Here is a 15421-nt window from a genome sequence, read left to right as displayed (position 1 = left end):
TTTATTTTGTAACTGGAAGTTTGTACCTTTTAATCTCCCTCACCTATTTCACTCATTCCCCCTACTCACCTCCCATTTAGCCAATGCTTGTTTGTTCTCTGTATCTATGAGTCTATTTCTAGTTTGTTATATTTGTTCATTTGTTTTGTTTTTTAGATGCCACGTATAAGTGAAATCATATGGTATTCATCTTAGCTGTCTGACTTAATTCACTTAGCATAATACCCTCTAGGTCCATTCACGTCACAAAACACAAGATTTCATTCTTTTTATGAGTGAGTAATATTCCATTACAGGTTTGTTTGTACACACACCACATCTTCTTTATCCATTCACCTATCAGTGGATACTTAGGTTGTTCTATATCTTGGCTACTGTGAATAATGCTGCAACGAACATAGAAGTGCATATATCTTTCTAAATTAGTGTTTTTGTTTTCTTCAGAAAAACATTCAGAAGCAGAATTGCTGAATTGTATGGTTGCTCTATTTTTGATTTTAATAATATCCATACTGTTTTCCATAGTGGCTGTACCAATTTACATTCCCGCCAATAGGATGAGAAGGTTCCCTTTTTCTCCACCTTCTTACCACACTTGTTATTTGTTGTCTTTTTGATAATGTATGTTCTGACAGGTGTGAGGTAGTTTTAATCTGCATTTCCCTGATGATTGCTAAGACTGAGCACCTTTTCATGTCTGTTGGGGCCTAGAAGTAATTAAGGAGGCCAAATACATGCCAAACACAGTACCAGGTACTCTAGTTCATACAAAAGGAGTATAAAACATATTTTTGTCCTAAAGAATAGTACATTCAAATTGGAAAGATAAACTGAACCTCTATAAAACTGGAAAACTAAATTTCATGCAACAGAGTTCAGGGAAGAGAGTTACCAAGGGATGAAATACATGACCAAGACTTCATGAAGAAAGTGGACCTCCTGTTGGGTGGGCCTTGAAGAATAAGTACAATTTGCATAGATAGGGAGAGGGAGGCACATTCCAGGGATTCATGTCAGGGAGAAAAGGAATCAAATAATATGATCAAAGTCAAGAAAGCAAAATATCACAATGAAATATTTAAATTAAATATTTAAATATTACTTAATTCACTTAATTCACCTTAATTCACATTTAATTCATACATTTCGTCCCTGTGGTTCATTTATTTTGTAACTGGAAGTTTGTACCTTTTAATCTCCCTCACCTATTTCACTCATTCCCCCTACTCACCTCCCATTTAGCCAATGCTTGTTTGTTCTCTGTATCTATGAGTCTGTTTCTAGTTTGTTATATTTGTTCATTTGTTTTGTTTTTTAGATGCCACGTATAAGTGAAATCATATGGTATTCATCTTATGAATGGATGGATGGATAGTTAGATCCACAGAAATTAAATGCAGAGAGGATATGAAGAGTAGTGGACTAGATCAGATTGATAGGACCTATTTATTAGAAGACCCAAATGTGAGGCATAGGGCCTGAATTTAAAAGAAAACAATAAATTTAAGCTATTCACCACATACTAGAAAATATTCAATATTTCATGAAAAAATAAAGTCACTGCAAAAAAAGATATTTTATGTCTTATTGTTCATTGCATTTCATGTTAAAATATATTTCTTTATTTATGGCTCCTGTAGATTTCTAAAGCATTTTGAATGAAACATTTGTCAGCATCTTTCTTTCCTTTCTTGATAAAATAACAATAATAATAGCTAATATTTCAAACATTTATTAAGTTCCAGACATTGTGCTAAACACTTTTCATGTATTATTATACATTACATTATATAATGTTCATATATAAAATTCCATAAATATTTGTTGAATTGAATGACTGATTCTCTTTTTTACAGATAAGAAAACTAAGGTAAGAAAGATTAATTAAAGTTTTCTTTGTTACAGCTAGAAAGTAGAACTAAGGTACAAATTAAAGTCTGCCTAGCTCCTAAACATGTTTAATTTTTAGTACACATTCTAAATTCTCTGCCTTCCTTTGCTCTTTGTCTTTATCCCTGGCTCCCACTCTACTTATCTGCTTTCCTACTCATACATCCTAGTACTCCCTTTCTCAGCTTAATGAAAAATAATATAGACAAAGGGTATTGAATGTTACTGAATGTCATTACTATACTCAAACATTATTGTGTTCCTTGTTCTAAATCAAAAGTAGACTCAGTTCTTCATACTTCTATTTTTAAATCTATATTCCATTTTTAGTAATATACAATTCTGAATTAAATTCTTTGTGATTAGATAACTAGATAAAAAACTGTTCATATATGTGTTCTTAAAGAAGATGGAATAACCAGACAAAAAAACCAGTGTGCATTCCTGATGGACCCCTAAATATAAACTGATGTGATAGCAATAAGGCATCCTAGTGATCCTAACATACATGAAATATCTATTTATTTTCCAGCCAACAGCTACGTTATAAGAATAAGTAAGAGTTTCATGGATCGTCAAGAAGATTTTGACAATGCGACTTTAGTGAATACTTCTAATCTAATACCTAAGGAGGCCGGCTCAAAAGAAAATTTTGAATTTAAGCCAGAACATTTTAGAGTAGAAAATGGCACCAAATTCTATATTTCAGTCCAAGCCATTAATGAAGCCAATCTCATCTCAGAGGTTTCTCACATTGTACAAGCAATCAAATTTATTCCTCTACCAGAAGACAGTGTCCATGATCTGGGTACCAAGATTTCTGAAATCACTCTGGCAATTTTGGGATTACCAATGATTTTCTCTGTATTTTAAACTAGGAATTGTGTCAGCACTGATAACCAATGTTATACATAGTTGGTACACATTTATTTAGGATTTAACTTGCTATTTTCTTGTTGTTCAGTTGCTAAATTGTGTCCAACTCTTTGCGACGCCAGGACTGCAGCATGCCAGGTTTCCCTGTCCATCACCAACTCCCAGAGCTTGCTCAAATTCATGTTCATTTGAGTCAGTAATGCTAACTATCTCATCCTCTGCTGTCCTCTTCTCTGTTTACCTTCAATCTTTCCCAGCATTAGGATCTTTTCCAATGAGTCAGCTCTTAGCATCAGGTGGCCAAAATATTGGCATTTTCAGCAACAGTTCTTCAAATGAATATCCAGGGTTGATTTTCTTTAGGATAGACTGGTTTGATCTTGCAGTTCAAGGGACACTCTGGAGTCTTCTCCAGCACCACAGTTTGAAAGAACCAGTTCTTTGGTACTCAGCCTTCTTTATAGTCCAATGCTCACATCTATGCACGACTCCTGGAAAAACCATAGCTTTGAGTAAATGGATCTTTGTTGGCAAAGTGATGTCTCTGCTTTTTAATACACTGTCTAGGTTTGTCATATTTCCTTCCAAGGAGAAAGGGTCTGTTAATTTCATGACTGCAATCACAATAGTCAGTGATTTTGGAGTCCAAGAAAGAAAATCTGCCACTGTTTCCACTTTCCCCCCATCTATTTGTCACAAAGTGATGGAACCAGATGCCATGATCTTAGTTTTTTGAATGTTGAGTTTCAAGCCAGTTTCAAGCTCACTTTCCTCCTTCACCTGCATCAAGGGGTTCTTGAGTTCCTCTTCATTTTCTGCCATCAGAGTGGTATCATCTACATATCTGAGGTTGTTGATCAGTTCAGTTCAGTTCAGCCGCTCAGTTGTGTCTGACTCTGCGACCCCATGAATTGCAGCACACCAGGCCTCCCTGTCCATCACCAACTCCCGGAGTTCACTCAGACTCATGTCCATCGAGTCGGTGATGCCATCCAGCCATCTCATCCTCTGTCGTCCCCTTCTCCTCCTGCCCCCAATCCCTCCCAGCATCAGAGTCTTTTCCAATGAGTCAGCTCTTCACATGAGGTGGCCAAAGTACTGGAGTTTCATATTTCTCCCCAAAATCTTGATTCCAACTTGTGTCATACAGCCTGGCATTTAACGTGATGTAGTCTGCAAAGAAGTTAAATAAGCAGAGTGACAGTATACAGCCTTGTTGTACTTCTTTTCCAATTTTGAAACAGTCAGTTGTTCCATGTTCAGTTCTAACTGTTGCTTTTTGACCAATATACAGGTTTCTCAGGACACAGGTAACATGCTCTGGAATTCCCATCTCTTTAAGAATATGCCACAGTTTGTTGTGATACACACAGTCAAAGCCTTTAGCATAGTCAATGAAGCAAAAATAGATACTTTTCTGGAATTTCCTTGCTTTCTCTATGATCCAGCAATGTTGGCAATCTGATCTCTTGTTCCTCTGCCTTTTCTAAATCTAGCTTGAACATCTGGAAGTTCACAGTTCAACCCTGCTGAAGCCTAGCTTGAAGGATTTTGAGCATAATCTTACTAGCATATAAAATGAGTGCAATTGTACAGTAGTTTGAATGTTCTTTGGCATTGCCCTTCTTTGGGGTTGGAATGAAAACTGATCTTCTTCAGTCCTGTGACCACTGCTGAGTTTTCCAAATTTGCTGGCATACTGAGTGCAGCACTTTAACAGCATCATCTCTTAGGATTTTAAATAGCTCAGCTAGAATTGCATCACCTCCACTAGCTTAGTTCATAGTAATGCTTGCTAAGGACCACTTGACTTCACACTCCAAGATGTCTGGCTCTAGGTGAGCGACCACACTATCATGGTCATCCAGGTCAATCAGATCTTTTTTGTATGGTTCTTCTGTATATTCTTGTCACCTCTTCTTAATCTCTTCTCTCTGTTAGGTCCTTACTGTTTCTGTCCTTTATCGTGCCCATCCTTACATGAAATGTTCCCTTGGTATTCTCCAAATTTCTTGAAGAGATCTCTAGTCTTTCCCATTCTATAGTTTTTCTCTATTTCTTTGCATTGTTCACTGAAGAAGGGCTTCTTAACTCTCCTCACTATTCTCTTGAACTCTGCATTCAGCTGGGTATATCTTTCCCTTTCTCCTTTGCCTTTTGCTTCTGTTCTTTCCTCAGCTATTTTCAAGGCCTCCTCAGACAACCACTTTGCCTTCTTCCATATCTTTTTCTTGGGGGTGATTTTGGTCACTGCCTCCTATGCAATGTTACAATGAACCTCCCTCCATAATTTTTCAGGTACTCTGTCTATCAGATCTACTCCCTTGAATCTATTCATCACCTCCACTGTATAAGGGATTTGATTTAGGTCATACATGAATGGCATAGTGGTTTTCCTTACTTTCTTCAATTTAAGCCTGAATTTTGCAATAAGGAGCTCATGATCTGAGCCACAGACAGCTCGTGGTCTGGTTTTTGCTGACTTTATAGAGCTTCTCCATCTTCAGCTGCAAAGAATATAATCAATCTGATTTTGGTATGGACCATCTAGTGATATCCATGTATAGAGTCATCTCTTGTGTTCTTGGAAGAGGGTGTGTGTGCTATGTGTTGCTATGGGTTGCTATGCCCAGTGTGTTCTCTTGACAAAATTCTATTAGCCTTTGCCCAGCTTCATTTTGTACTCAGGGACAAACTTGCCTATTCCTCCAGGTATTTCTTGACTTCCTACTTTTGCATTACAATTCCTGATGATGAAAAGGACATCTTTTTGGTGTTAGTTCTAGAAAGTGTTGTAGGTCTTCACAGAACCAATCAACTTCAGCTTCTTCTGCATCAGTGGCTGGGGCACAGACTTGGATTACTATGACATTGAATGGTCTGCCCTGGAAATGAACTGAAATCATTCTATTGTTTTTGAGATTGCATCCAAGTACTGCATTTCAGACTTTTTTGTTGACTATGAGGTCTACCATTTCTTCTAAGGGATTCTTTCCCATAGTAGTAAATTCACCCATTTCCATCCATTTTAGTTCACTGATTCCTAATATATCAATGCTCACTCTTACCATCTCCTGGTTGACTACATCCAACTTACCTTGATTCATGGACCTAATATTCCAGGTTCCTATGCAATACTGTTCTTCACAGCATCAGACTTTTCTTTCACTACCAGACACCTCCACAGCTGAATATTGTTTCTGCTTGACTCAGCTACTTCATTCTTTCTGCAGCTATTCATAATTGTACTGTGTTCTTCCCCAGTAGCATATGCTCTTCCAACCCTGATAGCTCAGTTGGCAAAGAATCCACCTGCAATGCAGAAGAGCCCAGTTCGATTCCTGGGTCAGGAAGATCCACTGAAGAAGGAATAGGCTACTCACTCCAATATTCTTGGGCTTCCCTTGTGGCTCAGCAGGCTAAGAATCCACGTGCAATGCAGAAGACCTGGGTTTGATCCCTGGGTTGGGAAGATCCCCTGGAGAAGGGAAAGGCTACCCACTCCAGTATTGTGGCCTGGAGAATTCCATGGACAGTCCATGGGGTCGCAAAGAGTTGGACACGACTGAGCAACTTTCACTCACTCACTCCAACCTAGGGGGCTCCTCTTCAGTCTTATATCCTTTTCATACTGCTCATGGGGTTCTCACAGCAAGAATACTCAAGTGGTTTGCCATCCCCTCCTTTAGTGCACCACATGTTGTCAGAATTCTTCACTATGACCCATCCATCTTGGGTGGCTCTGCACAGCATGGCTCATAGCTTCATTGAGTTATACAAGCCCCTTCACCCCAACAAGGCAATGATCCATAAAGGGACATTTGCTATACTCATTGTGTATTATATAACTCTTTGAAATGTGCACGTGAATGTACGAAAGTCATAAATTTCCTAAGTACTTCAGCTTATTAGTTCTAATTATTAAGGCAAAATGAATATACCATTCCTTATATTTTAAAAATCCATTTATTAACTCATTATAAAATAAAATGCTTATTTCTACTTGCTGGCTTTTTTTTTTTTTTTTTTTTGGCATATGGCTTGCAGGATCTTAGTTCCCCAACAAGAACTGAAGCCAGGCCATGCCAGTGAAAGTGCCAAATCCTAACTATTAGGCCACTAGGGAACTCCCTAGTTATTGGAGGAACTTTTTAAGAAGCATTTTCAAAGTGTGCTACAAATTCATTCAGTATATTAACAAAATCAAAGTTTATTCAAGCCATTTGAAAAATATTTGTGAACCCACAACAGAAATAATTTTATGGTAGAATTATTTACATTTCATTCTTATTATAAATGAATATTTCATATTAATATAAACTGTAATCAAAAAAGACTATAAAATAATTTTTCAATGAAATATGGTTCATTGAAAAATTATTTTATAGAATCTAAAAACTACCTAATAAAATGTAAATTAAGCTTTAATATAGCACTAGTGTGATTTTTTTTCTGAAGGAGAAAGAGACAGAGAGAGCATCAGTAATATTAGAGGAAAATCCTTTGTTTACAGACAGGAATATTTCAAAAATTCTTTGAATGTCTGAAAGGAAGAAGCTATATGATACATTTGGAAAAGTCAGGAAAAAATCATAATATAGTAACATACCAAAACCAGAGGAATATGTAAAATATAATAACGTACTCTGACCAAGTTGAATTTATCCCTGGAATCCAAAGATGGTTTAATATTAGAAACCAATGTAATTTATCACATTAATAGCTTAAAAAGAAAAACTATATTATTTCAATACACATATAAAAATATAATTCAACCAGCATTCTTCAATTAAAAATGAAACACCTGAAAACGTTATTAACCTGATACTATGAATCTTACTGTCCAACCCAATCATTAAAAAAAAATTTTTTAAGAGTGCATTAAATCTTCAAATAGGGATGAAAAATTAGACACAACAGGGGAGAATTCTAAATCCTGAGGAAAACAAATCACTTAAAAGTCTATAAATTATAAAAAAAAAATCACTGCTGATTATGAAGGCCTTAAATGGTCTTAATTTAGTCTATCTATGTGACTGCTGTACTGAGAAATGATTTACAGAGCTTTAACAGTCACTGAGGAAAGTAAGATTTCTATGCAGCTTAAAAAAAGAGGATACAATAATTGGGAAGAAAGGTACAAAACTGTAATTACTTAAAACTAATAAGAGAATTCTGTAAAGTTACCAGACATAAGATCAGTTTATAAAAAATCAGGAGCACCAGTCTGACACGTAAAGAGCTAGAGGTCACATTACCATCCTCGCAAGAAACAAGCTGAATAACTAAAAAGCAACAATTATTCTTAGATCCACCAAAGAATTAAGCCCATATCACTATATGCTGTTCCATTAACTGCAAAGACAGACAAATACAGAGACTCATAGTTAGAACAGAAGCCCAGGACTTGAACCTTGCCACAGAAGCCAGTACCAGTAGCAACACAAACTATAAACAGTGAACTGGCTGAGGCCCAGTGCAGCCAAATTTAAGAGTTAAAAGCTCCAAGGGACCTTAGAAGAAGCTCCACACTTTGCTGAGCTTTTGCTCTAGGAGCCCCACCATGTTTTCAGAGTGAGAACTGAAGAAAAATTCCTTCAGATTTTTAGCAGGGAGAGAAGGAAAAGTAATCATTTTGAAATATGCCCAGAGCATTCTGTTTTCCTTAGAAAGCTGTCCTTAAGGGAAACAACTTTACCTAACTATTCAGATTAGGTTTTACAAGAGCATAACGAACTTTCAGGAAGAGAAATACCCAACTTCACGGCCATTTAGTTGTTCCTGTCTTATCAAAGGAAAAAAAAAAATCTATAAAACAGGTGTGAAGGTCACAGCTCAGAGGACAAGCACATTAAAAGAATGAGACCTAACTATAGGACTACAAAATGCTTCCCTTTCCCCCACACCTTACTATCACATTAATAAGGCTGCAGTATAATAGAATGGGCTTCCCTAGTGGCTCAGGTAGTAAAGAATCTGCCTGCAATGTGAGAGATCCACATTTGGTCCCTGGGTCAGGGAAGATCCCCTGGAGAATGGCTACCCACTGCAGTATTCTTGCCTGGAGGAGCCTGGCAGGCTACAATACATGGGATGCAAGGAGTCTGACACAACTGAGTGACTAAACACTTTCACTTTTTCTTTCATAATAACAGAAGATTACAGATAAAAGAAACAGAAGCCTCGGAATCAATTAAGAGTCTCTAGGGAAGTCCAAAACATCCAAGGAGACAAAAATAGACACTACAGTAAATTTAGTGTAAATTTAGTTGTTTCAGACAACTAAAGTTACAGGTTTTGTAAGCATACCCTAACTACTAGCCAGATAGCATAAAATTTCAGATGAAGGCCTATTTACCTCAGTTCCTTTCACTGAACACATAATGTGTGGTTTTCAGCCAAAATTTACAAGGCATGATAAAGGCAAAAAACAGTCTGAAAGCACCAAAACAAACAAACAAAAAACTTCAAGGCCAGACTTAAGATATAGCAGAAATTTTGGAATCATCAGATCCTGGAGTGACAACCCACTCCAGTATTCTTGCCTGGAGAATTCCATGGACAGAGGACCCTGGTGGGCTACACTTCATTGGGTTGCAAAAAGTTGCAACTTAGCAACTAAAACAACAACATTGATATATTTAATTAATTGGATGTAAAAACTGTTTCTGATGGTTAAGAAAATGTAAAATTAAACATGCTGTAGACAAAATCTGTAAAAAAAAAAAAATAAAATGTAATTGAGATTTTAAGTTCAAAAAAAAAAAAGAATTTAAAATAACTATTATTAATGTCCTAGGACTCTAATATAGAAAGTAGACAACATGGAAGAACAAGTAATGAAAATAGAGGCATGTAAACCCTAATAAAGAATCAAAATTAAATGCTAAAAAATCAAAAATACTGTAAGAGAAATGAAAAATGCATTTGATGGACTCACCAGTAGACTGGACATAGCCAATAAAAGAATCAGTAAGCTTGAAGATAGGTGCTATGGTGGTTCAGTTGTAGACTTCTCGCCTCCCACATGGGAAATTCGGGTTTGATTCCTGTCCAATGCATCATGGTCATTTTGTTTTGGGCTTCCCTGGTGGTTCAGATGGTAAAGAATCTGCCTGCAATATGGGAGACCTAGATTGGGATGATCCCCTAGAGAAGGAAATGGCAACCTACTCCAGTATTCTTGCCTAGAGAATCTCATGGACAGAGGAGCGTGGTGGGCTACAGTCCAAGGGACTGCAAAGAGTTGGATAGTACTGAACAATTAACACACAAGCTTGAAGATATGTCACTAGGAAGTTCCCAAACTAAAAAGAAAAAAGAAGAGAAAAAATGGAATAGAATTTCTAAGAACTATGACAATTATAAAAATGCAACATACATTCAGGGGGAGTATCAGGAGAAAGAGAAAGGAAAAAAAGAAATGATGAATAATGGCTGAAAGTTTTCCAAAATTAATGACAAATATCAACCACAGATCAAGGAAGCTCAGAGAGCACCAAGTAGCTCTCTGTTGTTTGTAAATTTGGAATTTACAATAAATTCCAAAAAATCTACACCTAAGCATAGCATGGAGAAGGCAATGGCACCCCACTCCAGTACTTTTGCCTGGATAATCCCATGGACAGAGGAGCCTGGTAGGCTGCAGTCCATGGGGTGGCTAACATTCGGACACGACTGAGCAACTTCACTTTCACTTTTCACTTTAATGCATTGGAGAAGGAAATGGCAACCCACTCCAGTGTTCTTGCCTGGAAAATCCCAGGGACGGGGGAGCCTGGTGGGCTGCCTTCTATGGGGTCACACAGAGTCAGACACAACTGAAGCGACTTAGCAGCAGCAGTAGCAGCAGGCATACCATATTCAAACTATAAAAAATAAAGATAAAAATCTTGAAAGAAGCTGAAAATAAACACCTATAAAGGAACAAGATAAGAATTCTCTTCAGAAACCCGGTAAGCAAGAAGAGGGTAAGAGTGATATATTTAAAGTGCTGAAGAGAAACCACCAACAAAGAATTATCTATTCAGCAAAATTATCTTTCAAAAGCAAAGGAAATTATTTTTGTATATGTATGTTAGAGAATGTTCTAATTTTATTCTTTTATAAGTAGCTGTCCAAAACTAAACTCAAAATGGATTAAAGACCTAAATGTAAAACTGGATACTATAAAACTGTTCTGCCTATAAAATAAGGCAAAACACTCTTAGACATGAATAGAAGTAATATTTTTTGGATCTGTCTCCTAAAACAAACAAAAAAAAGTAAAAAAAGACAAATGGGACCTAATTAAACTCAAAAGCTTTCACACAGCAAAGGAAACCACGGATCCAAAAAAAAAAAAAAAAACACTGAATGGATGAAAATATGTGCAGATGACATGACTGATAAGCAGTTAATATCCAAAATATATAGAGAACTCATACAACTCAACATCAAAAAACAAACAGCTCAATTAAAAAATGGGCAGAAGAACTGAATAGACATTTTTTCAGAGAGAAAATGCAGATGGCCAATAAGCACATGGAGGCCAACTCCAAGGAGTTTTATATTCAAACCAGGACATATTTTAGGACAAAATGCAACTCACATATTCATTGCCATTCAAAGTGTGGATAAAAGTAATCTGAAATCAAAAGTATCCAACATTGCACAAGTAGGTTTGTTTATTCCTCAAGCATATCCCAGCCCTGGTGAAAGTCACTCAAATCCCAGAGTTAACATTTCTACTTTGATGTTATCAGTGGTTGGATCTGTTGTAATTGTTAAGTGTTTTTTTAAGGGCCATTATTTGTATTTTAAAGAAGAAAAGGAATGCAATTAGATCAAGGACTGGATTTTAATAAATTGAAGGATAATATGAATCTTAAAATTCTATTGTGGATCATTACATAGCTCATGAAAATAATTTTAAGAATCTCAGTTCAGCTCAGTCACTCAGTCATGTCCAACTTTTGCAACCCCATGGACTGCAGCACGCCAGACTTCCCTGTCCATCACCAATCCCAGAGCCTACTCAAACTCATGTCCATCATGTCAGTGATGCCATCCAAACATCTCATCCTCTGTCATCCCCTTCTCCCGCCTTCACTCTTTCCCAGCATCAGGGTCTTTTCCAATGAGTTGATTCTTCGCATCAGGTGGCCAAAGTATTGGAGTTACAGCTTCAGCATCAGTCCTTCCAATGAATATTCAGAACTGATTTCCTTTAGGATGGACTGGTTGGATCTCCCTGCAGTCCAAGGGACTCTCTAGAGTCTTCTCCAACACCACAGTTCAAAAGCATCAACAAGTAAACACTCAGAGATATTTGAAATACTGTAAGTCAATATTAAAAGTATAATTTTATTTACTCATTGTTTCATTTATCATACATAGTGATAAATAAAACTCTTTTTCCTTCTTGCTGTCTGGTTGAATGTTACTTCATACAAAAGTTTTCTGGAATAATAATTCAAACTTTATCAACATGTTAAAGTTGTCTATGTGAATAGTAAAAGTACAAGTGTCAGAATGAAAAGAGCAATATTTGGGGGAAAATTAATTTGATCTTGGTCCTATTAAGTATTTATAACATTGTATCCTCTAAATATCTACAAAATAATGTAATGTTTATTGCACCTTATGGAAATTGAATGTTCTAGCATACAATACAGTCACCACCTATCATATTATGACTTTTTCCTATTTCATCCCAATATAAAAAAATATCTATTCCTTTTACCTTAAAAATACATATATCCTTGTATGCTTTTCTTTTATTATAGAAAAGAATTAGTGAAGCTGTTATACAATGCCCTTGTTTTCAGATAAAGAAAGAAAAATAAATGTTTTTAAAATATTTTTTCCATCATTTAGAGTCATAGAGCCTGAGATGGACTTGGATTTCAAAACCCACGTTTGATTAATCTCAAAAATGATGCTCAAGATACACTCTCCACTGGATTCTGAAGGGCCTGAGGAGGCTTATGGAAGAAAGTCTGAGTTTCATTCTAAGTGTAGAAGAAGTCGTTGATGATCTATCAGTTCAGTTCTCTCTTCCCAGGATGCAGTCATGTTCTCCAAAGAGCTCATTTTATAGTTGAGGTGTGTTCAGTTCAGTTCAGTGCTCAGTCGTGTCTGACTCTTTGTGACCCCATGAATCCCAGCATGCCAGGCCTCCCTGTCCATCACCAACTCCCAGAGTTCACTCAGACTCACGTCCATTGAGTCAGTGATGCCATCCAGCCATCTCATCCTCTGTTGTCCCCTTCTCCTCCTGCCCCCAATCCCTCCCAGCATCAGAGTCTTTTCCAATGAGTCAACTCTTCGCATGAGGTGGCCAAAGTACTGGAGTTTCAGCTTTAGCATCATTCCTTCCAAAGAAATCCCAGGGCTCATCTCCTTCAGAATGGACTGGTTGGATCTCCTTACAGCCCAAGGGACTCTCAAGAGTCTTCTCCAACACCACAGTTCAAAAGCATCAATTCTTCAGTGCACGGCCTTCTTCACAGTCCAACTCTCACATCCATACATGACCACAGGAAAAACCATAGCCTTGACTAGACGAACCTTTGTTGGCAAAGTAATGTCTCTGCTTTTGAATATGCTATCTAGGTTGGACATAACTTTCCTTCCAAGGAGTAAGCGTCTTTTAATTTCATGGCTGCAGTCACCATCTGCAGTGATTTTGGAGGCCAGAAAAATAAAGTCTGACACTGTTTCCACTGTTTCCCCATCTATTTCCCATGAAGTGGTGGGACCGGATGCCATGATCTTCATTTTCTGAATGTTGAACTTTAAACCAACTTTTTCACTCTCCACTTTCATCAAGAGGCTTTTGAGTTCCTCTTCACTTTCTGCCATAAGGGTGGTGTCATCTGCATATCTGAGGTTATTGATATTTCTCCCGGCAATCTTGATTCCAGCTTGTGTTTCTTCCAGTCCGGTGTTTCTCATGATGTACTCTGCATATAAATTAAATAGATGATCTATAAGTGTACTCTAATTTACATTTCAAAACAGTTCTCTGGTTTCTGTGTAAAAAGGGAATCTACAATACATAAGAGGAAATGTCCTATGAGAAAGCTACAGCAATTGTCCTGGGTTTGAAATGATTTTGGCTTAAAGAAGAACGATAGGGGAAAATGAACATACTGAAAATAAAGTTAAGTGGAATAGAGAAGATATGGTCATGGACTGTATGGGGGAGATAAAGAGGAGTGAATGTGAGGATGAGTCCCATGTTTCTAACTGAAACTATGGGCAAACAGAAGTGTCATTTACTGAGATGAGGAAGATTTGGGAAAAGAGGATTTTAATAAAAGGAATAAAGAGCTGAGTTTGAATGTTTACATTTAGGTAGACTGTGAATAAATGTCAAATAACAGTATCACATAAAATCACTGCAGATGGTGACTGCAGCCATGAAATTAAAAGACGCTTACTCCTTGGAAGAAAAGTTATGACCAACCTAGAGAGCATACTCAAAAGCAGAGACATTACTTTGCCAACAAAGGTCCATCTAGTCAAAGCTATGGTTTTTCCTGTGGTCATGTATGGATGTGAGAGTTGGACTGTGAAGAAGGCTGAGAACTGAAGAATTGATGCTTTTGAACTGTGGTGTTGGAGAAGACTCTTGAGAGTCCCTTGGACTGCAAGGAGATCCAACCAGTCCATTCTGAAGGAGATCAGCCCTGGGATTTCTTTGGAAGGAATGATGCTAAAGCTGAAACTCCAGTACTTTGGCCACCTCATGCGAAGAGTTGACTCATTGGAAAAGACTCTGATGCTGGGAGGGATTGGGGGCAGGAGGAGAAGGGGACAACAGAGGATGAGATGGCTGGATGGCATCACTGACTCGATGGACGTGAGTCTGAGTGAACTCTGGGAGTTGGTGATGGACAGGGAGGCCTGGCGTGCTGCGATTCATGGGGTCACCAAGTGTTGGACACAACTGAGTGACTGAACTGAACTGAACTGAGAGATACACATTTTATTGTTGTCAGCATATAGATGGATTAAAACCATAGCAATGATTAAATCAATTAGAAAGTGTAGCTTGAAGAAAGCAGATTTAAGTAGCAGGCAATGGCCATGCCTACAAAGGTCCTAACAATGAAGAAAAAACTAATAAAACAATATAAAAGTATGGTCTACCATGATGCTAAAAGAATTTGGCTTCAAGAGAGTAGGTAGACTTATCAGTCCAAGTTTATAGGCTTATTGTTTCTTTCTTCTCACGTTGCAAAGGGAATTTTACCACCAAAATTCAGCTCCCTGAGGACTGGAGAGATACGAAGGTGACCATCCATCATTTGCCTCCTTATTTGGGCTTCCCAGGTGGCTCAGCAGTAAGAATCGCCTGCCAATGCAAGAGATGAGGATTCAATTCCTGGGCTGAGAAGACTCCCCTGAAGAAGGAAATGGCAACACACTCCAATATTCTTGCCTGGGAAACCTCACGAACAGAGGAACCTGGTAGGCTACAGTCCATGGCGTTACAAAAGAGTTGAATATGACAGCCACTAAACAACAACAATTCATTGATTTGGAAGCAAACCAAAATGCAAGCCAAATAAGATGAGCTTGGGGGTCATCCTTAACAATCTTCAAACATAGACCAGACTTTGACCTGGCATAATTCCTTTGGTCTGAGTGGCAGGATTGACAAGAA

General features: G+C 37.5%; 1 protein-coding gene across 2 annotated transcripts in view; it reads left to right on the top strand.

Moving 5' to 3' along the window:
* The window catches only part of LOC102271020 (calcium-activated chloride channel regulator 1), a 34908-nt gene extending 21204 nt beyond the window's left edge, over window positions 1-13704 (top strand). For both annotated transcript variants that reach the window (XM_070367750.1, XM_005888429.2), the window contains exon 15: window positions 2423-13704. In XM_070367750.1, the coding sequence (XP_070223851.1) occupies window positions 2423-2763 (341 nt within the window). In that variant the 3' untranslated portion in view covers window positions 2764-13704. The remainder of the gene's footprint in view (window positions 1-2422) is intronic.
* The last annotated feature ends 1717 nt before the right edge of the window (window positions 13705-15421 follow it).

Source organism: Bos mutus, chromosome 3 (genome assembly GCF_027580195.1).
Source record: "Bos mutus isolate GX-2022 chromosome 3, NWIPB_WYAK_1.1, whole genome shotgun sequence".
Classification (NCBI taxonomy): Eukaryota; Metazoa; Chordata; class Mammalia; order Artiodactyla; family Bovidae; genus Bos; species Bos mutus.
The sequence above is the reverse complement of the archived record's forward strand: the minus strand, read 5'-3'. Positions and strand labels throughout refer to the sequence as shown.